Here is a 25,466-nt window from a genome sequence, read left to right as displayed (position 1 = left end):
CACTGGAATAAATTGCCTAGAGAGGTTGTGGAATCTCCATCTCTGGAGATATTTAAGAGTAGGTTAGATAAATGTCTATGAGGGATGGTCTAGACAGTATTTGGTCCTGCCATGAGGGCAGGGGACTGGACTCGATGACCTCTTGAGGTCCCTTCCAGTCCTAGAGTCTATGAGTCTATGAAAACATTTAATTTTTATTTAAAATTTGTCCATGATGGAGAATCTACCATCACCCTTGGCAAATTGTTCCAATGATTAATTACCCTCACTGTTAAAAATGTGTGCCTTATTTCCAGTCTGAAAACTAGGATTCACATCTCCATATCAAAAATTGGAAGAGGTTTTTCTTGTAGTTTGGCTATGTCAAAGACTCACAAGGAACACCAGCGGACTTTTGTGATCTCTGCCATTTCTGTCTAAAATTCTTTGACAAGATTTTCAAATTGTCAAATCTGAACCTAAATTGAGAGCCCTACTTAAACTCCTGCAGCTAACCAATGTCTGTTATCTCTTGTTTTCAATTCATCCTTTCAGTGTGGACGTCTCAGGGTTAGAACCAATGGCGGCAGGAAGTGAGAGACACACAAAGATACACGCACGCTTGTAGAAATGCTTTAGTCTGGAAGCATCCACTTTGAATGAATGATTTATTATATATAATGCAAAAATTACTGACTTGGGTTTTGGGGTGGGAATTTCCCATAGAATACCGAACATTATAAAATGTGTTTTGTATTGACATAGCATGCTATCATTACTCGTAGGCGGTGTTTTGAATAGAAATAGATAGAATTCCAATCATGGTGTTCTAGTGATAAAACCCTCCAATCTGATGGATATTAAATGGTGGTTTTCTATTTTTCTTCATACTTACAAATGTGTTTATACTCAATAAAGTAATAGTTCTGTATTTTAATAGAATTCCTCCAGTGTTCTGGAGATACTATAAATCATGACAGTGACATCTGAGTAATAACAGTGCTAACATGGAATCTCTTTGTCTTATTGTAAAATACAGTTTTGTTGGTTTTTATTATAGTAGGTTAGAATATTCCTTTTTGAAATATCTATTCAAATCGGATGAAATCATGTTGGCCCCTCCACATCTGGTACTCAAAAGGAATTTTCAGAGACTATATAAAATCTTACATATTTTCAGTTGGAAACTGACTGAACGTTCCAAGTAAGAAATGCATTAAGAAAATGTTTCTCCTGTGATCATTTCAGTGATTCAGCAAAGCTTGCTGATGGTATTTCTGGCTGATCAATAGTTTCAAAAGTAAGGAATTAATTGAGATTTATTTACACATACTGCATTGTAACAGTTGATATTCCTAAATTAGCCTGTGGATGAGGTTATACTGTGTTAGTGGTTAAACATTTCAGTTTTATAGTCTGTGACAGCTTTCGAGGGGCATAAGGATAGAGGTCATGTGGGTTGTGTTGAAAAATATTTCACGAATGAAAAGTCCTTTTTAATTTTTTCTTGGGGCTTGTCTACACAGCACCAGCAAAGCGCACTAGAGGGGTGTGATTTCAAATGGGGCTATATCAGTACAAACTAGGTATCATTTAGAATGTGTCAGCAAGGTCTACATAGAGCAGATAAAGTGTAGCACATTAGAGCTTTTTACAGAATGTTGGGAGTCACATGGGCAAGTCACATGTTCATGCCCAATTTCGCTCAGTCATTGCAGGAAACCATTACCTATATTCCAGACAGCACGCTTATAAGACAATCCGCTCAGTGTAGATGGGCATCTCCCACTGCGAGTTAAGTGTCCTTTTGATGGGCCACTCAATTTGAATAGTCCCTCCAAAATGTGCTGGCTAACTACTTCGTTGGCATTACCCCAGGAGCAAACATTTTGAAATCCAGGTATAGAGCCAGTACCTATAACTTCCAATACGAAAATGATACAAGCATACAGATAGCATAATCATAATCAGCAAATCATAACCTTTTCACAGATATCTTACAAGCCACATTTTGTACAAGATTCATTGTAAATATATAATAGTGGTTGCAACAATGATCTATATAGTCATATTTTAATCCAATAATGTCACAACATTCCAAAAAGTCTTGTTTTTTCAAATGTAGCTAAACTGACTTTTCTACAATTTTGTCCATTCTCTAATACAGAAAAGCAACAGTTTATCCCCAAAACGTTGAAGTAAATTATTCAAGCACTGCACTGTACTCATCTAAGGGCTGATCTACACTAGGGGAGGGGATCGATCTAAGATACGCAACTTCAGCTACATGAATAACGTAGCTGAAGTCGAAGTATCTTAGATCAAATTACCTACCGTCCTCACGGCACGGGATCGATGTCCGCGGCTCCCCCTGTCGACTCCGCTACCGCCGCTTGCTCTGGTGGAGTTCCAGAGTCGACAGGAGCCCATTCAGGGATCCTGGAGAAATTGATTGCTACCCACTGATACGGGTTTAATGCATCCAGTCTTGCTGCAGGCATTTCTTGTAAATTTCAGTAGCCAATGCAACTTGTCTTGTTAACTTTCATTTACACGCTAATGTTACACTCAAAATACTCCTTTCTACTGAAACAATAGAGATTATGTTTTCTGTATGTATTATCTTTCAGAATCATTGTATGCTTTTTCGTCTTGCGCAAAGACTGTCACGGACCTGGAAATATGTAAAACTTTTTCTCCTTTATACAGTCTTAAAATCATTCAGATAGTAAGGAAATTATCAATTCCACTGAGTCAACTCTGTCTTGAAAGTGTGTGAGCTGAAAAATGATTTGGTCAAATTCTTAATTGTTGTGGTACACACAGAGAAAGTCTGTTCGTTGTTTAAGAGGGATATTTGCCACTCAAACCCAGGTGAAGTCAAAAATATTTTTAGTAGAAAATCTGGATCTTATGCTAAAAAAAAAAAAATCATGATTTTCTTTCTCTTTCTGAGACAGCATGGTTTAGTGGATTGGGAACCTGACTGGAAGTGTCAGTGAATTCCTATCTTTGCCAGTAACTTCCAGCGTGACCTTGGGCAAGTCACCTAACCTGTCTCTGCCTCTGTTTCCCCATATGTAAAATGGGGCTAATTAAGGCCATCATGGTAAAGCGCTTTCAGCTCTATTACTGAAAAGTCCTAAGTATTAGTTATTTATCTTCCATTGTCCATTGACGAAGTAATTTGAAACAGTGCAAGGCTGACATTTTTATACAAAGAAGCAGCACGTGGGTGTTTGAAGAAAACTCTTTGGGAGCACATGGCACAAAGTTATCCTGAAATAAAAGGGCTGGCTTTTCTGCTAAACCTTTAATTGCCCAAAACAAACTTCCAGTGTTTTTGGCAGATAAATAACAAAAAACAGAAGCATCAGAAATAGAGAGGTATTATGTAACATACAGTGTCTGAGACAGACTTATAAATACAGGCTTCAGTGTGAGTTATATACCTGCAATCAATGATGTATTATGGTTGGTTTTTTTGTTTGTGACAGGCTGCCTCACCCCGATAAGAGAATTTGTTTATATTAAACCCCTTGACTTAAGAAGCAATAGAAAAGGAAGGATATGTCTACTCAATTAGACACCCATGGGTGGCCCGTGCCTGGTGACTAGGCTCGTGGGGTGTGAGCTAAGGAGCTCTTTAAATGCAATGTAGAAGTTTGGGCTCGAGATGGAGCCTGGACTCTAGGACCATACAAGGAGGGAGACTCCCAGAGCTCAGCTCAAGCCAGAATGTCTACACTTCAGTTAAAAGTTTATATCAGGCCATGGTACATTCATTTAACTTAATAGGCTTTTCCGTGGCAATTGCATAAATATGTAGCCCCAAAAGAACATGAATAGTAATGGACTTCTATCTGGGGACGGGACTTGTCATGTTTCATAACATCCTTAATGACTCAGCCAAAGAGCAGGCAATGGTGGAAATATAGTGCCTAATTGCAGGGGAGAAAAACTCATTTGATTGCAAATTTAGTTTCTGGTGGAAAAAAAATCACTGTTTTCAGGAAACTGAGTATGGAAAAAGAGATGCGTGGCAAGCTGATTGCATGTTAATACCTAGAATTCTCTTCCAGCACACCAAGGTCTAATAAAGTGTTTCCCAAATGGCAGATCACATCAATGGATCACAGGAAGGTTCTAAATGGATTGTGGGCCCGGTTAGGAGAGGAGGTCCTTTGGGTGTACAGGTATTGGAGAGTAAGCCCACCCCAATTCACCCTGCAGCAGCTGCTCCCATCCCCTGGTGCTGAGCCTGGCTCCCCATTATGGGTGTTGCAACCTGGCACAAGGGGTTGCAGTACCACTCAAATGTGATCCAATTTTAGTGAGCAGTGATGATGGAGGGTGGCCAATTGCCAGGGGATGGCCAGGCCAAACCTGGGTGGTGCTGTAACCAGTGCAACACCTGGAGCAGGGAGCTGGGCCCAGGAGCCACTGATATGGGTGAGTGCTGGGCGGGCTTACTCTCTACAATCTTCCTCCCCCTTCCCTCATCCCCAGTGCCTCCACTTATATACTTTTAAGGCCAGAAGGAGTCATCATCAAGGGCGGATTTACCATGAAACACATAGTGCCCTGGCATGGGGCCCCCGCAGCAACAGAGGGCCCCAGGGCTGGGCACTCAGGCAGCTCAGCACCAGTGCACCCCCTGTGGAGGGGCTGCTCCATGGGAACGGGACTGCGGAGGTAGAAGCTGTGGGGAGCAGGAGAGCAGGGAGGGAAGCTCACCCGCAGCCTCAGGGGAGCAGTTGGGAGGTGCAGGTGGCAGGAGTGCTGCAAACAGGGGCCAGAGGACTCAGGAGGAGCACAAGGCACATTTTACTAGCATATGCATCCGACGAAGTGGGTATTCACCCACGAAAGCTCATGCTCCAATATGTCTATTAGTCTATAAGGTGCCACAGGACTCTTTGCTGCTTTTTAAAGTTTGAAATGATTAACAAGGACACTCTTCACTTCTTACATTGCTGTTGACTTTCATTGTTTGAATTAAATCGTTTGTGCATGGAAATGAGAATAAATCCCCTGAGTGAAGGTCTGCAGGTCCTTTCAAAGCCCACTAAGTCAAAGGGATGCTGTTCATTGCATTCAGTAGGTTTTGGATAAGGCCACTAATTAAGATGCCACTTAGATGCAAGTAACAGTAAGTTTGGGTATGTCTGTTTCTCATGTTTGTCTCAAATGCTGCAACTTTATTAAATAAACCACCATGAAGAATGCAAACAAACAGCAGGAGTCTTTGTAACAAAGAGTGTCTAATAGCTGAGCCCAAGCATGAGCTGCCCTTTTTTTTTATGTCCTGGATGACAGACCTCAATGTCAAAATAGCTACCCAACCGGAGCTACCATCCGGACCCCCCTGGCCTGGACACGGCTTACACTAAGCCATGCTCCACCTCTGTAGAGAAGGTTAGAGCCATCATTGAGACAGATTCCCGTAGGTGTAGTTTGACTTCTATATGTGGGGAGGCGGCGGCTCCAGTCAGGCCAACGGGGCTGCGCATCGGGAGGGTGGAGACAAATTCCCCTGCCTGCCCACAGGGGTGCCATTTCAGATGCGGGGGAGGAGGGTGCACCACCTTAACCGTGATTCCACGGACTACTTAGGCAACTGAAAACTCTGGTGTTTTTGCATAACTTACAATGCTTCTGTCAGCTATTTCTACCTAATTCCTATAGCAAGAAAGAAAATTAAATAAATATTAGACCCACTCAGCTCTAATATTAACATATTCTGACATCTTGTGGCAAGTCACTTATAGAACACTGGTTAGGTTTAAATTTGTAATGTATATTCTTACTCAGATACTTTTACTAAAGTCAGAAGGGACCATCATGATCATCTAGTCTGACCTCCTGCACCTTGCAGGCCACAGAGCCTCACCCACTCACTCGTGTAATAGACCCCTAACCTCTTGCTGAGTTACTGAAGTCCTCAAATCATGATTTAAAGACTTCAAGTTACAGAGAATTCACCATTTACACTAGTTTAAACCTGCAAGTGACCCATTCCCCATGCTGCAGAGGAAGGCGAAAACCCCCTGAGTGTCTGCCAATCTGACCCAAGGGAAACTTCCTTTCCGATCCCAAATATGATGATGAGATAGAACTTGAGCATGTGGGCAAGACCCACCAGGCAGATATCTGGGAAAGAATTCTCTGTAGTAACTCAGAGCAATCCCCATCTAGTGTCCCATCTCCAGCTGTTGGGGTTTTTTGCTACAGGCAATCACCAATGGGCTACATGCCATTGTAGCAGTCTGTCTTACCATCCCCTCTATAAACTTATCAAGCTCAGTCTTGAAGCCAGTTAAGTTTTTTGTCCCCACAGCTCCACTTGGGAGGCTGCTCCAGAACTTCACCTTTCTGCTGGTTAGAAGTCTTCACCTAATTTCAAGTTTAAACTTATTGACGACCAGTTTATATGTATTTGTTCTGGGGTCCACATTGATGCTTAACTTAAATAACTCCTGTCTCTCTCTGGTATTCACCTCTTCAATGTATTTATTCAGAGTAATCATATCTCCATTCAGCTTTCTATTAGTTAGACTAAACAAGCCAAGTTCTTTTAGTCTCTTCTCAGAAGATAGATTTTCCATTCCTCAGATCATCCTAGTAGCCCTCTGCACCTGTTCCAGTTTGAATTCATCTTTCTTAGACATGGGAGACCAGAACTGCACACAGTATTCCAGATCAGGTCTCACCAGTGCCTTGCATAATGGTATTAACACTTCCCTGTCTCTACTGGAAATTCCTTGCCTGATGCACCCCAGGACTGTGTTAGCCTTTTCATAGCCGCATCACATTGATGGCTTATAGTTATCCTATGATCAGCTTTTTCCTTCACTGTCACTTCCAACTGAGAGGTCCACAATTAATGCTTGTTGTTAGTCCCTAAATGCATGACTTTGCACTATTAAATATCATCCCATTTCTATTACTCCAGTTTACAGATCTTTTTGTATGGTATTCTGGTCCTCCTTCGTATTGAAATACCTCCCAACTTTGTGTCATCTGCAAGTGTTATTAGCAGACTCCCATTTTTTGTGCCAAGGTCAGCAATAAAAATGTTAGTCCCAAAACTGATCCCTGAGGAATTCCACTAGTAACCTTCCTCTACCTGAGAGTTCACCTTTCAGTATGACCTGTTGTTGTCTTCCCTTTAACCAGTTCCTTATCCATCTTTCAGTTCTCATATTAATCCCCATCTTCTCCAGTTTAACTAATAATTTCTCATGTTGAACTGTATCAGGTGCCTTACTGACATCAAGGTAGATTAGACCTATTGCATTTCCTTTGTCTAAAAAACTCCAGTTATCTTCTCAAAGAGAGATATTAGTAACTTTGTTACCACCTCTTGAATACAACAACTGAAACAATTGTAGAAAATCTACACTTTCAGTCATTTAGGGCTAGTCTACACTGGCAACGCTAAAGCGCTGCCGCGGCAGTGTTTTAATGTGACATGTGATCGCAGCGCAGCACTGGGAGAGAGCTCTTCCAGTGTTCTCAAAAAACCCACAAGAGGCATAGCACTGGTTCACTGTCTATACTTGCTGCCTTAGAGAGGTGTTTTTCGCACTCCTGAGCAAGAAAGTTTCAGCGCTGTGAAGTAGCAGTGTAGATGAGGCTTCAGACTGCCTGCCTCTGAGGCTTGCAATTTTTGGGGGTGCAACGCCCTCCCTTGCCACCCTAAAGTCTGCCTATGTAAACTCCACACAGTCTCTGCTGGCATGTCTTTTGGTCCCAGCTACCCACGAATCTTACAAATCTCCTCCTTACCAGTCTGGCCTAATCAGCCAGATAAATTTACCTTCCTGCGAAGACTATGTCTGCTCCTAAAATTGTGACATATTGTGGAACATATGGAAACCTGAATGCAGTGGTGGCTTGATGCAAACAGAAACCAGAATGCAACGGTTAGTCAGTATAATAACATACATTCAGCTATTCTACTCCAATACAGTTTTGCAAGAATAAGAACCAGTAACTTACCTTAAGCTCTGTTATTAAGTGGTACAACAAGAGGAGAATCTGAATATCCTTTACTCCTTGCCCGACTAAACCTAATGGGTAAAGCTCCCTCTTGGCCAGTAGAGGGCTTCTTAGAGCAAGGGGAATGACTTTTGGCACAATCAGCTAGCAGGCCAGACTGTTGTTGGTTATGAGGACCAAGCAGCTCCAGGCATCCCTCTAGGGAATCGCTTAGGAAACCGAGCCACCTTTACATCACCTTGTTAGCGTATGTGGAGAGCAGAGAGGCCAAGAAGGACAGCTGAGCTGAATTCCACACAGCAGTGCAAAACATGAGCTGCAGCACCATCTGGCAAAAGTGGCACTTTTCTAATGTGTATCTGAAGTCCTGTGAGATCAGTTTTTCTACAAAATGCAAAAGGCACTAGTTGGAAAAGTTTGTGTGCGTAGGGATGTACAAGCATATTAATCACAACTGGACAGAGCTTAAAGTTTAGTAGATGTTAATGGATAATCAATCTTTAAAATAGGTTGGATCCGAGATTATAATTGACCTTACTTTTTTTAATGTAAGTATAATCTTGACATCTCTCAAAAGCATATTCATTTAAAAGATGAGGTCATTTGGAATAACAAATGCTAATGTCCACAGTTTAAGTGTACCTTTTTTGTTAACTTTCAGAGAAAAGTTTAAACAAAAAGCAGGAGCCCTGATCCTTAGCGCTGCTGTTGTCCCTCTATAGTGTTCAACCACCATACAGAAGCCAAAGTTGATAAAACTGGATGTATGGATATGGGGAATTGCCTGGAGTAAGGGTTTCCCTGGATGTATAGGGCCATTGGAATGGCTCTATGCTTTTCTAGCATAGTAGCGAGCTGAGTGAAGAAGGAATGTACCCAAGATTGTCACACTGAAGCTGTTATGAGCTGCTGTGAAACCCATACAGAACCTTTTGAAGAAGACTGCAAACTACAGTAGCCTCTGGAGATGCTCTGACTGTTGCCAGGAAGCCATACAGTCCCTGTGTGCTCCCAGAATCCAGGAGATGCAAAGTTCGCATGAAGCCACCTTTGTGTCTCCCTCTTTTCTTTGCTTATTTCTGCATAGAACACAGTGCGGTCAGGTAGGGGAATAAGAGCCAAAGTGTTTGTGAATCTGTAAGTAGCCACAGAAATTCTAGAAGTTCAGTAGATGAATCTTGAAATAAGAGAGAACTATATTTATTAGAATGTGTTGTGTGAGCAACAACATTGCTCAATGCATGTGTAGACTTTAAAACACTTTTCAGCAGTGGCAGCTCCGGGTACCAGTGCTCCAAATACGTGCCTGGGGCGAAAAGCTGTGGGGGGCACCCTGCTGGTCCCTGTGAGGGCGGCATTCAGGCAGCCTTCAGCGGCGTGCCTGTGGGAGGTCCGCTGGTCCCACGGTTTCGGCGGCAATTCAGTGGCAGGTACGCCAAGCTGCAGGACCGGCGGACCTTCTGCAGGCAAGCCGCCGAAGGCAGCCAGCCTGCCTGCTGTGCTTGGGGTGCAAAAAAGCTAGAGCTGCCCCTGCTTTTCAGTTATATTTTTTTTAATCTTACAGGGTTGATAATCCTGTAATCAGAATCTCTAAAATTAGCATCCACAGTTTTATAATTTTAAAAAGAAGTGAAATGTATATTGTGTGAATCTGGTGTATCCTTATATTGGTGGTTTACTTCCCTTTGCCAGTTTTTTCTAGTTCCAGTTGTTACTAAATTGGATCTTTTAGTTATAAAATGCTACAGCATGGGATTTTGTTAAAGTGGAAACTCAAAACATTAGCCATTTTCCAATTTTGTTCTTTTATGCAAAACCCTGTTGCACTGATTTCAGCCTTATCAACATTGCCTTACATAAAATATCAGTAAGAAAAAAAAAGTTACAGTAGAATAAAGCATCAAGCACAGAGTCCTAGGGAACATCAGATGTTACTTGTTGTAACTGAAGCTGAACCTCTGAGGCTCACCAACTGTTTCCTACCATTGAGGATTTATTGAAGCTGTTTTAGGGCATGTTTATTTCTAGCAAATCAGAACAATTAGTAAAACAAAATGCCTGATTCACCATATTGAATGCTTTTGAAGAGTCAGTACAAGTTGACCCACTAGTTACCCCTGTCCACTTGATTGTGAAAACTAATGCACAAATCCAATTTATCAGACATTCAAGGAAGATTTTTTCCCCCAGAATTGCCAGTTGGCATGGGAACCTGACTGGCATCCCAGCTAATAATCAGGTAATTCAGGCTCTTGGTTCTCAGACACAAAGATTCTAGGTCTGAGGTATAATATCTGAAATTATTCTGGAAACCAAATTTTTGGAGACTTATGGTGTTGCGAACATCAGTCTTTACTACTTGAGTCATGACATTTTAAATAACTATATAGTAGGGCTGTCAAGTGATTAAAAAAATTAATCACAATTAATCTCACTGTTAAACAATAATAGAACACCATTTATTTAAATATTTTTGGATATTTTCTACATTTTCAAATATATTGATTTCAATTACAACACAATACAAAGTGTACATGCTCACTTTATATTTTTATTACAAATATTTGTGCTATAAAAACCAAAAGAAATGGTATTTTTCAATTTACCTCATACAAGTAATATAATACAATCTCTTTATCATGAAAGTTGAACTTACAAATGTAGAATAATGTACAAAAAAAACTGCATTCAAAAATAAAACAGTGGAAAATTTTAGAACCTACAAGTCCACTCAGTCCTCCTTCTTGTTCAGACAAACAAGTTTGTTTACATTTGCAGGAGATAATGCTACCCACTTCTTGTTTACAATGTCACCTGAAAGTGAGAACACGCGTTCTCATAGCACTATTGTAGATAGCATTGCAAGATATTTATGTACCAGATGCACTAAAGAGTCACATGTCCCTTCATGCTTCAACCACCATTCTGGAGGACATGCATCTATGCTAATGAGTGGTTGTGTTTGATAACAGTCCAAAGCAGTGCAGACCAACGCATGTTCACTTTCATCACCTGAGTCAAATGCCACCAGCAGAAGGTTGATTTTCTTTTTTGATGGGTCAGGTTCTCTAATTTCCACATCGTAGTGTTGCTATTTTAAGACTGCTGAAAGTATGCTCCACGACTCATCCCTCTCAGATTTTGAAAGGCCCTTCAGATTCATAAACCTTGGGTCAAGTGATGTAGCTATCTTTAGAAGTCTCACATTGGTATCTTCTTTGCGTTTTGTCAAATCTGCAGTGAAAGTGTTCTTAAAATGAACAACATGTGCTGGGTTATTATCTGAGACTGGCTGCTGTAATGTGAAATATATGGCAGAATGCAGGTAAAACAGAGCAGGAGACGTACTATTCTCTCCCAAGTTCAGTCACAAATTTAATTAATGTGTAATTTTTTTTTTAAACAAGCGTCATCAGCATGGAAGTACGTCCTTTGGAATGGTGGCTGAAGCATGAAGGGGCATATGAATGTATCTGTCACGTAAATACCTTGCAATGCTGGCTACAAAAGTGCCATGCGAACGCCTGTTCTCACTTTCAGGTGATATGGTAAACAAGAAGCTGGCAGCATTATCTCCCGTAAATGTAAACAAACTTGTTTGTCTTAGCGATTGGCTGAACAAGAAGTAGGACTGGGTGGACTTGTAGGCTCTAAAGTTTTACATTGTTTTGGTTTTGAGTGCAGTTACTTTACAAAAAAATCTACCTTTGTAAGTTTCACTTTCACGATAAAGAGATTGCATTACGGTATTTTTTGAGGTGAATTGAAAAATACTATTTCTTTTATTTATCATTTTTACAGTGCAAATATTTGTAATAAAATAATATAAAGGCAGCACTGCACACTTGGTATTCTCTGTTGTAATGGAAATCAGTATATTTGAAAATGTAGAAAAATATAAAATATTTAATAAATTTAAATTGGTATTTTATTGTTTAACAGTGCGATTAAAACTGCGATTGTGATTAATTTTTTTTCTCTATGTAAATAAAATGTATTTTTATAAAGTATAACCTGAAAGAAATAGCCATTGGTGGGCATTATTTTCCCCACCATGTGTAACGTGCTTAGAGACCATCAAATGAAAGATGGTATGCAAAATAGGTTTATTGGTATATTGATACTAACTTTATTTTGCATGGAGGCACTGTAATTTCAGTAATTTAACATTGGTGGGCTTTTTACACTTTGTATGAGCTGACAGTTCATGAGTTAGCTCCATTTCTATTTTAAGATACTATGGAATCAATGAACTCATCGAAAAGGCTTATTTTGTTGGAATGAGATCTTATGTGATCATTTTTACTTGTCTTCCTCTTTTCCACTTTATTTCTATCTTAGTGGCTCTTCATTGTGGCAGCCCAACCTTTTGATGGAAGAAACTTGGACATGATCTTTCTGAAGTTAGTCAGTATTAGTTCTGAATAGAGCAGAGGGGGCGTTGCTTTAGAGTGTGGTTCTGCACAACTCTCAGGCCCTGCTGCCTGGGGGATTGGGATAAATCTCTGGAGCTGAATGCTGGTCTGTGTACTCTCACCACGGCAGTGCATTGTGCTACAATTAGACTGTTAGGATCCCACTTATGGTTTGATTTGGTTTTTTTGAATGTTACTACTTTACAGTTTCATGTGTTCATGAACACAAAAGAGCCTGTAACGGTGTAACCTATAATGAATGCACTTCAGACCAAAATAAACCATATGCAGTACTCTATTTTCATGACTGAGGTGGAAAATAGTGTCTCTGGATATGAATAGCTGTACATGAGGGTTTTATGGGTCACCTGATTGAAAGGCTTACTGCTGTGTAAAGTAACAACTCTGTGGTGGTTTGATGTTAGTGCTTTCATAGACACAGTAAGTTTCCCTTATTTCGTTAAACTAGTTGGGCATCATGTAAGTTAGCAACAGAAAATCAGTCCAAAATTAGATCATCTAGTCCAGGGGTGGCCAACCTGAGCCTAAGAAGGAGCCCAAATTTACTAATGTACATTGCCAAAGAGCCACAGTAATATGACAGCAGCCCCCCATCAGCACCCCACCCCCAGCTGCAAGTGCCTCCCATCCACAGGCAGCCCCACCAGTCAGCGCCTCCCCACACCACCTGATTGGCTGTTTCGTGGTGCACAGAAGGTTGCGCGGAGGGTACAGAGGAGCGAGGACATGGGAAGAGGTGGAGTGGGAGCAGAGCCAAGGGTTGAGCAGTGAGCAGTCCCCAGCACATTGGAAAGTTGGCGCCTGTAGCTCCAGCCTCAGAGTCGGTGCCTATATAGGGAGCCGCATATTAATTTCTGAGGAGCCACATGTGGCTCTGGAGCCACAGGCTGGCCACCCTGATCCAGTCCAGGGGTTCTCAAACTGCAGGATTGCGACCCCTCATGAGATCACCATGTTATTGCTTGGGGGTGACAAGCTGTCAGCCCCATACGTGGCAGGGTTCCAGCTGTCAGCCCTGACATGCGTGGAGCTGACAGCCCCAGTTAAATTAAATTAAAATTACCTCCCCGCCCCCATTTTTAATTTATAAGGAGGCAGGGTTGCACTCAGAGGCCTGCTGTGTGAAAGGAGTTGCAGGTACAAGACGTTTGAGAACCACTGATCTAGTCCATCCACTGCCCATAGACAGTTGTTCTCTGCAGTATTTTTATGGTGCTTCATCTAGTGTATTTTTAAGTGAACAACAGACTATATTTTGGAGACCAGGAGAACGGCTCTGTCATGCTACAAGTTAATTTGGCCATCAAAGTTTATTTGAATAGTGCATAAACCGTGATGGTAATTTAACCCTGCCCAGCTACCCAGGTTTCAGTAAGGCGTTTGACACGGTTCCGCATGGGGAACTGTTAGTTAAATTGGAAAAGATGGGGATGAATATGAAAGTTGTAAGGTGGATAAGGAACTGGTTAAAGGGGAGACTCCAGCGGGTCGTACTGAAGGGTGAACTGTCAGGCTGGAAGGAGGTTACTAGTGGAGTCCCTCAAGGATCGGTTTTGGGACCGATCTTATTTAACCTTTTTATTACTGACCTTGGCACAAAGAGCGGGAATGTGCTAATAAAGTTTGCGGATGACACAAAGCTGGGGGGTATTGCTAACACGGAGAAGGACCGGGATACTATACAGGAAGATCTGGACCACCTTGTAAACTGGAGTAATAGTAATAGGATGAAATATAATAGTGAAAAGTGCAAGGTCATGCACTTAGGGATTAATAATAAGAATTTTAGATATACGTTGGGGACGCATCAGTTGGAAGCGACGGAGGAGGAGAAGGACCTTGGGGTATTGGTTGATAGCAGGATGACTATGAGCCGCCAATGTGATATGGCTGTTAAAAAAGCAAATGCGGTTTTAGGATGCATCAGGCGAGGTATTTCCAGCAAGGAGAAGGAGGTGTTAGTGCCGTTATATACGGCGCTGGTGAGACCCCACCTGGAATATTGTGTGCAGTTCTGGTGTCCCATGTTTAAGAAGGATGAATTCAAACTGGAACAGGTTCAGAGACGGGCTACTAGGATGATCCGAGGAATGGAAAATCTGCCTTATGAAAGGAGACTCAAAGAGCTTGGCTTGTTTAGCCTGGCCAAAAGAAGGCTCCGGGGGGATATGCTTGCTCTATATAAATATATCAGGGGGATTAACGTTAGGGAGGGAGAGGAATTATTTAAGCTTAGTACTAATGTAGGCACAAGGACAAATGGGTACAAACTGGATATTAGGAAGTTTAGACTTGAAATTAGACGAAGGTTTCTAACCATTAGGGGAGTGAAGTTCTGGAACAGCCTTCCGAGGGAAGTAGTGGGGGCAAAAGACTTATCTGGCTTTAAGACTAAGCTTGATAAGTATATGGAGGGGATGTTATGATGGGATAGTTTAATTTGGGCAATTGATCTTGGATTATCGGCAGATAAGTCTGCTCAATGGTCTGTGAGGGGATGTTGGATGGGATGGGAACTGAGTTACTGCAGAGAATTCTTTCTTGGGTGCTGGCTGGTGAGACTTGCCCACATGCTCAGGGTTTAGCTGATCGCCATATTTGGGGTCGGGAAGGAATTTTCCTCCAGGGCGGATTGGCAGAGGCCCTGGAGGTTTTTCGCCTTCCTCTGCAGCGTGGGGCATGGGTCGCTTGCTGGTGGATTCCCTGCAGCTTGAGGTCTTCAAATCTCAATTTTGAGGATTTCAATAACTCAGTCATGGGTTAGGGGTTATTATAAATGTGTATGGGTAGGGTTTTGTGGCCTGCCTTGTGCAGGAGGTCAGACTAGATGATCATATTGGTCCCTTCTGACCTATGAGTCTATGAGGTGTAATGCAAAATAAAAGGAAAATCAAAGTAGTCATTCTGTTACATATTCAATCTTAGTCTTTTCAATGTGCTAACTTCATTCCTAATAATATTGGGCCCAATTCTGACCAGGTGTAAAGGTATGCAGTGATGCAAGGGGCCTCTTAGTCCCTTGCATGCAGGGGAAAACCACTTCCACACAGTACTACTCTCCCACCTGTGCAAGTGGGTAGGGAGTGGGCAGGGAATCGACATCATTTCCTCCCTGACCATGTGGGCCAGCAAATCTGAGCAGGTGCAGAAATAGTAATCTGTGCCAGGAGTAGGACTGACTCATACTGCTTCACCACCTAACCCCAGGGCAAGAATGAACCAGAGACCATGTTGTGACTCAGTGTGACAACATGGTCCGTGATCGTCTGCTCGGACAACGTGACTATGTGCTTCCTCTTACTCAGGTCTTGTGATAAAATTAGTCTAGCTATGTATCACTTTTTCTTTGCTTTGTTGTTAGGAAAGAGGCTAAGCATGACTCTTGGGGTTTTTTGTTCTTTGTTTTTTTCTGACAGGTTGGAATGGGGCCTAGAATAAGATAGGGAAGGAAGAGAGAAATATTTCAAATGTGTAAAGTTAGTTTGAGCTGTGGAAGTCTCCCCTGATCATGAGAGAAAGAAAGCGCTTGTATTATTCCATGCTTGCCTCTACCCGGCTTATGTCGGTGTCTCTTAATCAAAAGGGTAAGCAGGACAAGGGATTAAACTGTATGGAATGGAAACAGAAATAGAATATTTTGAAAGAGATGCAGAGCAGCAAAGGTTAGCCCGTCTCTCTTGCCCTAAATTTGAAGGCTGGTCCCAGAACTCTGGATGTCACACATCTGAGGAACATATTTGTTTTCCAAGTTACCTGAAATTTTGATTAATAATGATAACTGATGTAGACCTTCCGAGTTCACTTTCAAGACACTATATTTTATTTTTTACCATTCATCATTGATACAATTTTCTATGGCGTATAATGAGAGGCAGAGAGAAGCTTTAGGGAAAGAGAAGAAATATGCTTGATAGAGCAAAAAATAGTATTGAATTATAGTATTTCTACCTGGCTTTCCATTGAGAACTCAATATAAAATGTTCTTAAGGCTGAAATAAATCAGGTGGATCATGAATGGTGGAAATTTTTATCAGTTTGGCCTTTTTTCAAAAAACACACAAAGGTTGTCATAAGAAAGGAAAGAAAACACTTCATGTAAATCATTCTTGGAACATTCCCAAATAGCTGTTAACTGCTAGCTTCATTTCTATTAGTGCTGCAAATAATAAAGCCCCTTTTCTCCATTTAACAACAAAAAAAACCCAGTTCCGCTTCCAGTTCCACAATCTTATTCAAAGGAATTGGTGAATAAGTCAACTTGATCTTGCAAGAAAAAGGTTCATCTATGAAAACTTAGTGTTTGTACTAAAGCCACATAAAAGCACTAGGACTATATTGGGGTTGCATGACATTGTGAATGGCTGAACCATGTTATTCTACCTTACAATATTCTGTAAATATTTAGGAATTCAGGACAAAATGCATGACAGCTTGAAGATTTGATGGCCAAGATTAGAGAAAAATGGAAATCAAGGAAGGTACTATGTAAACACATCCTTCATTAGCACAGAGGGAAACAGAGAAGGCAGAATCAGAATAACTACCAAGTGAAGTTAGTTGAATCAGTGAACTTTTGTTGGTGAACTGAAGTTGAAACAGCTATAGGGTAGTTTTTATTTTTAAAAACATCCCTAATATCCTTATACTTTGAAGAAAAGATTGGAAAAGAGGAACTGCCTAACCTTCCAAACCTCACTAGTAGGCTGTATCCTCCTCCTTCCCCGGGAACAGATTAGTGGCAGCTATGATTTCCAACAGTCTACACCAATTAATATTCTGACCCACAAATACCTATTAGTACCACACTACACACACAGTTCACCATGGTGCTCTGGTGAACTCAGACAATGAGGAAAGACTGAGGAAAATTATGAATGAAATTGATTGGGAGGTAAAATTGAGATTGAGACAGGAGAATTTGGACAAAAATTGGAAGCTCTGTAAGAAGAGTTTATTAGATCAAAAAGCCATGATTCCACAATCAAGAAAAAGGAGAGGACAACTTTGGCTAAAAGCCTATCCTGGTTAGTGGCAAAGTGAAAGCAACGATTAGAAATATTTATTTTAACAAATGGAAAAAGGAGGAAACAAATAGGAAATAGCATAAATTAGAATTCATGATGAGGAAAATTGATAAAGGAAGCTAATAACAGGGAAAAATCCATAGCTGGCAGTAAGGACTGTAAGAAGGAGTTTAAGTACAATGGGGGCAAAAGAAATCCTAGCAATGGTATAGGCTCATTAGTAGGTGGGGACAGTAAAATGTTTGATGCAGAAAAGGCAGGAAGTGTTCAATACATATTTCTGTTTTGTATTCAGAAAGAAGCAGTTTGATGTATGCCTATCACATGAGGAAGATGAAGTACTTTTCAGTCCATTCGTAACTAAGGAGGATGTTAAACAACATCTCCTAGGGATAAACGTTTTGAATCAGCAGGCCCAGATAACTTGCACTCAGGAGTCTTAAAAGAGTTGGCTGAAGAGATTTCTGAGCTGCTGTTGTTAATTCTTAACAGAAGGCTGGAAGAGAGCTAATGTTTTTCCAGTATTCAAAAAGAGCAAGTGGGATGATCCAAGTAACTATAGACTGGTTTAGTGTGATCTCAGTCACACACAAATGTAATGGAAAAGGCGATAATAGGTTCAATTGGTAAATAATTAAGTTATAGTAATATAATTGATGCTAGTCAACATGGTTTTATGGAAAATAGGTCACATCAAATAAACTTGATTTCATTCTTTGAGGTGATTACAAGGTAGGGATAACTGCACGAAATTTAATGGCCTGCAATACACAAGAAGTCAGAATAGATGAGCTAATGGTCCCTTTTTGCCTTAAACTCTATGAATCTTTGAAAGGCTGGAATGCTGATGTAGATCAGGGCTCTCCCAGTACCGTGTGCTGGACAGTTACAGCTGCCTTGACCAGTTTTGGAATGGAAATAACTGAGATAGTGTGGCCCTGTCCTATTAAGGGCTTTATAGATCAGCATCAGACTGTGAAGTAAATCTGGAGTGAACAAGAGCCAGTGCAGATTGAATTTTTGTCTAGAGCCACATAGGGTGTTATAGTATTCTAGACTGGAGCTGACAAATGCATGGACTGCTGAGGCAGATTCCATCATCTGAAAGGAAGGGACAAAGGCTTCATGCTAGCCAGAGAAGGAAGGCAGTATTTTTGGTTACTGCCGCTGTTTGGATGTCCAGGGTTAGTCATGAATCTAGCATGACTAAATGTTACAAAATGTTAGCTACCAGACTTCAGATGGTAAGGAAGCAGAATTTACTAGTTTCTTGAAGAGTTTCTCTCTTCTTATTAGTATTACTTCTGTTTGTTTAGGGGTCAATTTGAGCCAGCTGTTCTTTATCCAGGCTCTAATTTCCTACATATGCTAAAATATCTGGGCCACTTTGTGCTAAGTAAAAGAGTTGCAGAGCTGCATTTATGAAAGAAGACTGGCCTAGAAGATAGGGCACTTGAGACCAGGATTCAGTCCTTGGCTCAGCCACGGACTTCCTATGTGAACTTGGACAATTTGCTTATCTACCCTGTGCCTCAGTTCCACATCTGTAAAATGGAAATAATACTTCCCTGCTCCACCAGGGTATTGTGAAGGTACAAATCCGTTAATGATTGTGAGATCCTCAGACACCATGGTGATGAGGACTGTATAAATATCTAAATAGGCAGAGAGACATATTATCAAATCTATTGCTGTCATCATAGCTAATATTTATCTCATGATGTCCTCTAATACTAAACAAGAAGGGTGACAGAACTAAGGCTTGTGAAACTATATGTCAGAGGTCTAAGGATCGAGTAACAGCTGCCTGTCATCACTCTAGGTGATCATAAGGAAAGGAAAGAGCACAGTTAGCTAAGCACAATTTAAATCCACTCCTGCCAGGACATATAGGTGAAGCAGCATCTCGTGGTGGATTGTGTCAAAAGCAACTCACATCAAAGAGCATCAACATTGTTTTGCTTCTGTTCAGTTCTCAGTTTTCAGAGCAAAGTAGGAGGGAGGTTGTTAGGTCTGTGGAGAAAAAGCATTCTTATTGGTTAACTTACAAATCAGAAAAGTTCCTTTAGATATGGTTTAGTGGATACTGTAAGTCAATGAGAAGAACAATTGAGGTCCTTTTGAAGTAGAGGGGAGCCAGTATTTCAAGGGAATATGGTCACTTCATCCTGCAGCTGCATCACAGCATTCAAGAATAATCTAGGTGTACCTACACTGTAGAAAACTGAACTGAGAGTTGGTTTTTAGATTATCACCTCATTTTCTTAATTTAGAAGGCCACGTTTTAGGGCACTGGGGAAGAAGACAGAAGAGGAGAAAATTGGACTTGGCGAGTCGAGCAGGAAGGGTACTATGGTTTTGTAGTGTTTTAAGACAAAATTCCTATGCCTGTTATAGAAAATGGGTTTTAAGAAAGAGAGGAGGCACAAAAATGTTCCTCCTAATATATTTGTTCTTAACATGTGCGTAGGATAACTTTTGTGTATCTGATAAGGTTTCAGCTGTGTGCCTTTGGGAATTGGTGTACAGTTGTGACATAATTTAAAAAAACCAAAAACCTTGGCCAATTAGAATATGACTGTGCCCACAGACAGTAAATTAAATAACTATAGTTTTTTAAAAACAAAAATACATTTTTGGGCTATCTTCCCATCTCTGTTTAGAAAAATAGTCTCATGAATATAATTCGGATAGGTTTCAGAGGGGTAGCCGTGTTAGTCTGTATCAGTAAAAACAACAAGGAGTCCTTGTGGCACCTTAGAGATTAACAAATTTATTTGGGCATAAGCTTTCATGGGATATAACCCACTTCATCAGATGCATGGAGTGGAAAATACAGTAAGCAGGTATAAATATACAGCACATGAAAAGATGGGAGTTACCTTACCAAGTATGTGTGTGAGCGGGGGGGCAATGCTAACAAGGCCAATTCAATCAGGGTGGGTGTAGTCCATTCCCAACAGTTGACAAGAGGGGCTGAATATCAGCAGAGGGAAAATTACTTTTTGTAGTGCTAACGATGCCAATTCAATCAAAATGGATGTGGTGGATAATAATTCCCCCTCTCCACTCCAGAAATCTAAACCAGGCCAGTACCACTATACTCCGCTACTTGCTTTCAGTCCTGTTTTATGCTGATACCCTAGTAATATGTAAAACTAGTATTTGTTATTCCTCCTTACTTGCTTTGACAATTTTTAATTGAATTAAACAATTTTGTTTGTTGTTTTTGTTTATTTTAAAACATATTTGCAGCTGAAAGTTACAAGGAAACCCAGGTGGTAAAGATTAAAGAAGAACCAATGGAAGTTGACATTCATGAGTCCCAGCCCTCAATTTCACCCAGCCAGACTGTTGGTTACAGCACTTTATTAGGGAGAGAGATTACTGAACACATACGAAAGGTACCAGAGGGCCGAATGCTCCCGGAGAGAAACCTCTTCAGCCAGGATATATCAGTGAAGATGGCTTCAGAGCTCCTCTTCCAACTGTCAGGTAAAGACAGTAGATATAACTGCCACAGTGCTATTTGGAAGTGGAATTTAAAGAACAAAAGAAGATTTTACACAAAGTTAAGTCTAGTATGGTATAGAAAATAATAGAAACGTGAAACTTTCTTCTACGCCTTACATTTGAAATTCAAAAGCTTCCCCATAGTATTGGCCAAGAATTCTTTAGCTATTTAGAATATGGTTTTGCATGTTGTCAGTCAGGGCAGTTTCATACCATTTTAACTGTTTTGGAAAAGCCAGAGTTCAGCTCCTGTGTCTTGAAAGCTAATTAAATAATTCCTGACAGCTGGTAGATACAGATCTGAAAATAAAGTAAAGGAGGGTTTCTGTGCACGACATCTATTGGAATAAGCACCTGATGGCTGCAGCATCAATAGTTCTTCTGCCTGCTTTACAGATTCCCACTCAGAGAGGGGGCAAGCAGTGGAGAACACAGAAAGGTTATCATTGCCATAAATTGAATGAATGCAAGATTTGTGATAGTGATGCTAAAATATGAAGCAAGACAAATATTGGGATAGTTACAGTTTAAAATAAAAATGATTCTAATGTTTTTAGCTCATTCTAATTATTGGATAAAAGTTTTCCTGTATTGTAGTATAAATCAGCAAGCATATAAAATAATTAAAAATATGAAAAAATGGGTTTCCCGTGCTAATTTACATTATCTTTGTTCTTCTGCAGAAAAGGTGAGCAAAGAGCACAATCACACTAAAGATAACACCATCAGAACCACAACCAGGTAAGTAGCATCCATTCAGTGTTGCAGCATAAATTGCACGTTCATACTTTGCAGTTCATACTTTACTTTGCAGTTCATACTTTAAAATGACACCATTTCACAACTGTAATATCATATTCTACATGTAAGACAGTTTTCTGTGCCCAGGGTAACATATGACTTAAAAAAGTAGGCCTATAAATCAGTGCATATTATGAAGCCATAAAATGAGACAAGATGGGACCCTGGCAAGGGAAACTCCATACCAGAGCTACCTGTGGAAATGATTCTTCCTTCCCCTGACCAAATGTGGACATTTGCAGAAAAAATAATCTAGGAAAATCAATTTCAAGTACAAAACAAAATGTTATTTCAGTAAATTATAATTTAAAAGAATATCTGTTACAATTGGTGAGTGAGGAATTATCTGACAGTACAGTTTTTAACACCTTTTTTGTATTGGCCCATGTCTTGTGATTCATTTTCCTGACAAACTCAGATTTCTCAAATAACAGTTCAATTTTGTGATTTGGTCCCGCTGAGATGAACCCTTGTAGTTTACTTCAGGTATGAATTTTAAAAGTCTATTCAGATTGTGAGAGGTAAAAGGTAATGAAATATTTGATGTAGACTAACTGTCAGGGTTAGGAAAATGGGGCAAAATTGGCAGAGTATTAAGACAACTAACGTATGATTCAACCAGCCTATATGTTCTTAGAGGGCTGATGTACAGTATGTTGCATGAGAACAAGCCCATAAGGCGTTTGTTTAAATGAGGAATGGTGACTTATGTCCCTGATATAAGGAGCTTCCTGATCTCTTCAGTAAATGGAGGCTGGGAAACCTTTTTAAAAACTGTATTGCCAAACCTCCTCTTCTAACTCTGCCATTCAGTTTGAATGAATGTTTACATTATGTACAATATATATTCAAAGGGGTATATGAATAGCACTTTTTTATAAATCTTTTTAAGAGAATAAACAAAAGGGCACATTGAATTAATAATGACCTTATTCTCTGGGAGCTGGTACCTAGCTTAACTTCAGGATTTTGTATTTTAATTATGCTTATATTTAAGATAAGACTAGCTGGGATCTCAGTGTGTCAAATGAATACTCTGCTCTGTGAGCCTAGAAATTCCAAATTCATGTTACAAGCTAAACTGCATAAGGTATGCAGTGAAGTGTAGGTATCTAGAGAGAATTTGCTCACCTCAAAAAGTTTCACTTCTCTGGCCATTTTCACATTTTGAATCCATTTTCCATAATGTTCTCATACCTGTGCTCAATTAGAGGAGAAATAAGTTTGTAGGGTTTAATGGACACGAACTTTTTACCATTCTTCAGCCAGCCTTGGAGTATATTAGCTCACAAATACTTGTACAACACTGAGTTGGGGTGGACTAGGCCCAAAGGCCCCCTGTTGGAGGCCTCAGGGTTCTGCCACACCAATCCCAGGAAAGGAGCAGTGAGAGGTCCTCCAAGCAGGCTAGAGTGGCTGCAGGCAAAGCAGCCAATCAGGGCCATAGGAACAATGTCGGCTCAAGTGCCGTAAAGTCGAAACCGACATCATAAAGTTGAAACATGATAATTTATAAATGTCGTAAGTGCCGTTCGTTGTAAGTTTAACGTTGTAAAGTTGAGGACTACCTGTAGTTATTTGCTGCTTGGAGCAGGAGAAGAAAGGACTACAGGCCTGGCTGCCTGGAAGAGCAGCAGGGCCCCATACAGTTTGCTAGCAGGGACCGTGGGAGCATTGAGGAAGCTCCTGGCTGGTTGCTAGGACTGAGTAGGGACTGAGCCTGGGAGGGCTGCATGAAGGTAGTGTCTCCAGGGAGGAAGCCCTGGGGATACAGCCACATACCAGGGCTGGACTACTTAAAGACCAAAGCCCAGGGAGAGCTAGAGAGAGAGACGCCACCAGAGGGGTACTGAGATAGGCACTGGTGGGTGGATTTAAGGGGGTCACACTCAGAGGCTTGCTGTGTGAAAGGGGTCACCAGTACAACAGTTTGAGAACCACTGACCTACAGAGTTAAAATTTCTGAGGTTGAGCTAAACAGACAGGCTGACAGCTGTAACAGACTCACATTGTCTAAGGCTTGGGCACAGAAGGGAACATGTAATGTACACTGTTTAGTGGGCTGCATGTGCACATGCCTCAGCTGTCAAGTTTTGTGCAGCTCCATGCCCTACTTCAGCTACTGCCTGGTGTTGACCATAAGTTTATGTTTATGGTTACATGCAAATTATTTGTAAATATCAGGGTTGTTGATTAATCACAATTAATGAATGTGATTAACTCAAAATTATTAATTGTGATAAAAAATTAATTGCAATTAATCGTAGCTCTAATCACACTGTTAAACAATAGAATACCAATTAAAATTTATTAGATATTTTTGGATGTTTTTCTACATTTCCAAATATATTTATTTCAATTACAACACAGAATACAGAGTGTACAGTTTATTTTTATTACAAATATTTGCACTATAAAAATAAGCAAAAGAAATCGTATTTTTCAGTTCACCTCATACAAGTACTGTAATGCAATGTTTTTATCATGAAAGCGCAACTTACAAATGTAGATTTTTTTTCTTGCATAACTGCACTCAAAAACAATGTACAGTAACTCCTCACTTAACATTGTAATTATGTTCCTGAAAATTGCTAGTTTAAGCGAAATGATGTTAAGCAAATCCAATTTCCCCATAAAAATTAATGTAAATAAGGGGGGTTAGGTTCCAGAGAAATTTTTTTTGCGAGACAGAGACATACACCATGTGTGTGAAAGAGGGGACGCGCATTGCCCCTTTATGCTGACCCCACTCTAAGTAAGTTGTCTTTTTAAGTAGATCAGCAAGTTGAGACAGCAGCTGCTGCCAGCAAGCTCTGTCTGTCCTGAGCCCTGTCATGCCCCTCCCCCTGCTCTGTGGAGATGGGGTACAGGCAGAGCCAGCTTTAGGCTGATTCCCCTGATTCCCATGAATCGGACCCCGTGCCTCAGAGGGCCCCACAGTGTCCAGAAGAGGGGCCCCGCAAGATAAGGCCCTGGAAGACAACTGCTGCTGAGGAAGGACCCTCTGCTGAAGTGCCGCTGGAAACAGCGGCAACCGACTGAGCTGCTGCCAAATTGCTGTCACTGTCTTTGGCGGCAGCTCTTTCGAATTGGGCCCTGCACATCCTAAAGCCGGCACCCTTCTTTTCTTTCCCCCGTCTCCACCGCACAGTAAGCAGGAGGCTCCCAGGAGCAGCTCCAAGGCAGAGGGCAGGAGCAACACACAGCAGTAGGGGGAGGGACAGCTGAACTGCCGTCAATTGATAATTGATAACCTGCTGGGTGGCTGCTGCACAGAGAACTTAGGGGAGCTGATTGGGGGCCTGCCGGCCCCCCTGGTTCCAAGCCCCCACCGGCTAGCTCCAACAGGCTGCTCTTTCTGCAAGCAGTGGACAAAACAGGCAGCTGCCAAACAACATTATATGGGAGCATTGCGTAACTTTAAACACGCGTGTTTTCTAATCAGCAACATAACAAAATAATGATATTTGGGATGACGTTAAGTGAGGAGTTACTGTAAAACTTTAGAGCCTACAAGTCCTCTCAGTCCTACTTCTTGTTCGGCCAATCGCTAAGACAAACAAGTTTGTTTACGTTTACGGGAGATAATGCTGCCCGCTTCTTATTTACAGTGTCACCTGAAAGTGAGAACAGATGGTTCTCATGGCACTTTTGTAGCGGGCATTACAAGGTATTTACATGCGAGATCTGCTAAACGTTTGTATGCCCC

At 41.0% G+C, this 25,466-nt stretch overlaps 1 protein-coding gene across 1 annotated transcript in view; it reads left to right on the top strand.

The window, feature by feature from the left end:
• The window catches only part of ZNF827 (zinc finger protein 827), a 133,296-nt gene that overhangs the window by 62,253 nt on the left and 45,577 nt on the right, over positions 1 to 25,466 (top strand). Inside the window, exons 6-7 of the mRNA XM_032764889.2 lie at positions 20,699 to 20,938; positions 21,640 to 21,697. Of these exons, the coding sequence (XP_032620780.1) occupies positions 20,699 to 20,938; positions 21,640 to 21,697 (298 nt within the window). The remainder of the gene's footprint in view (positions 1 to 20,698; positions 20,939 to 21,639; positions 21,698 to 25,466) is intronic.

Source organism: Chelonoidis abingdonii, chromosome 5, assembly GCF_003597395.2.
Source record: "Chelonoidis abingdonii isolate Lonesome George chromosome 5, CheloAbing_2.0, whole genome shotgun sequence".
In the NCBI taxonomy this organism is placed as follows: domain Eukaryota; kingdom Metazoa; phylum Chordata; order Testudines; family Testudinidae; genus Chelonoidis; species Chelonoidis abingdonii.
This window is presented reverse-complemented; position numbering and strand designations above follow the sequence as displayed.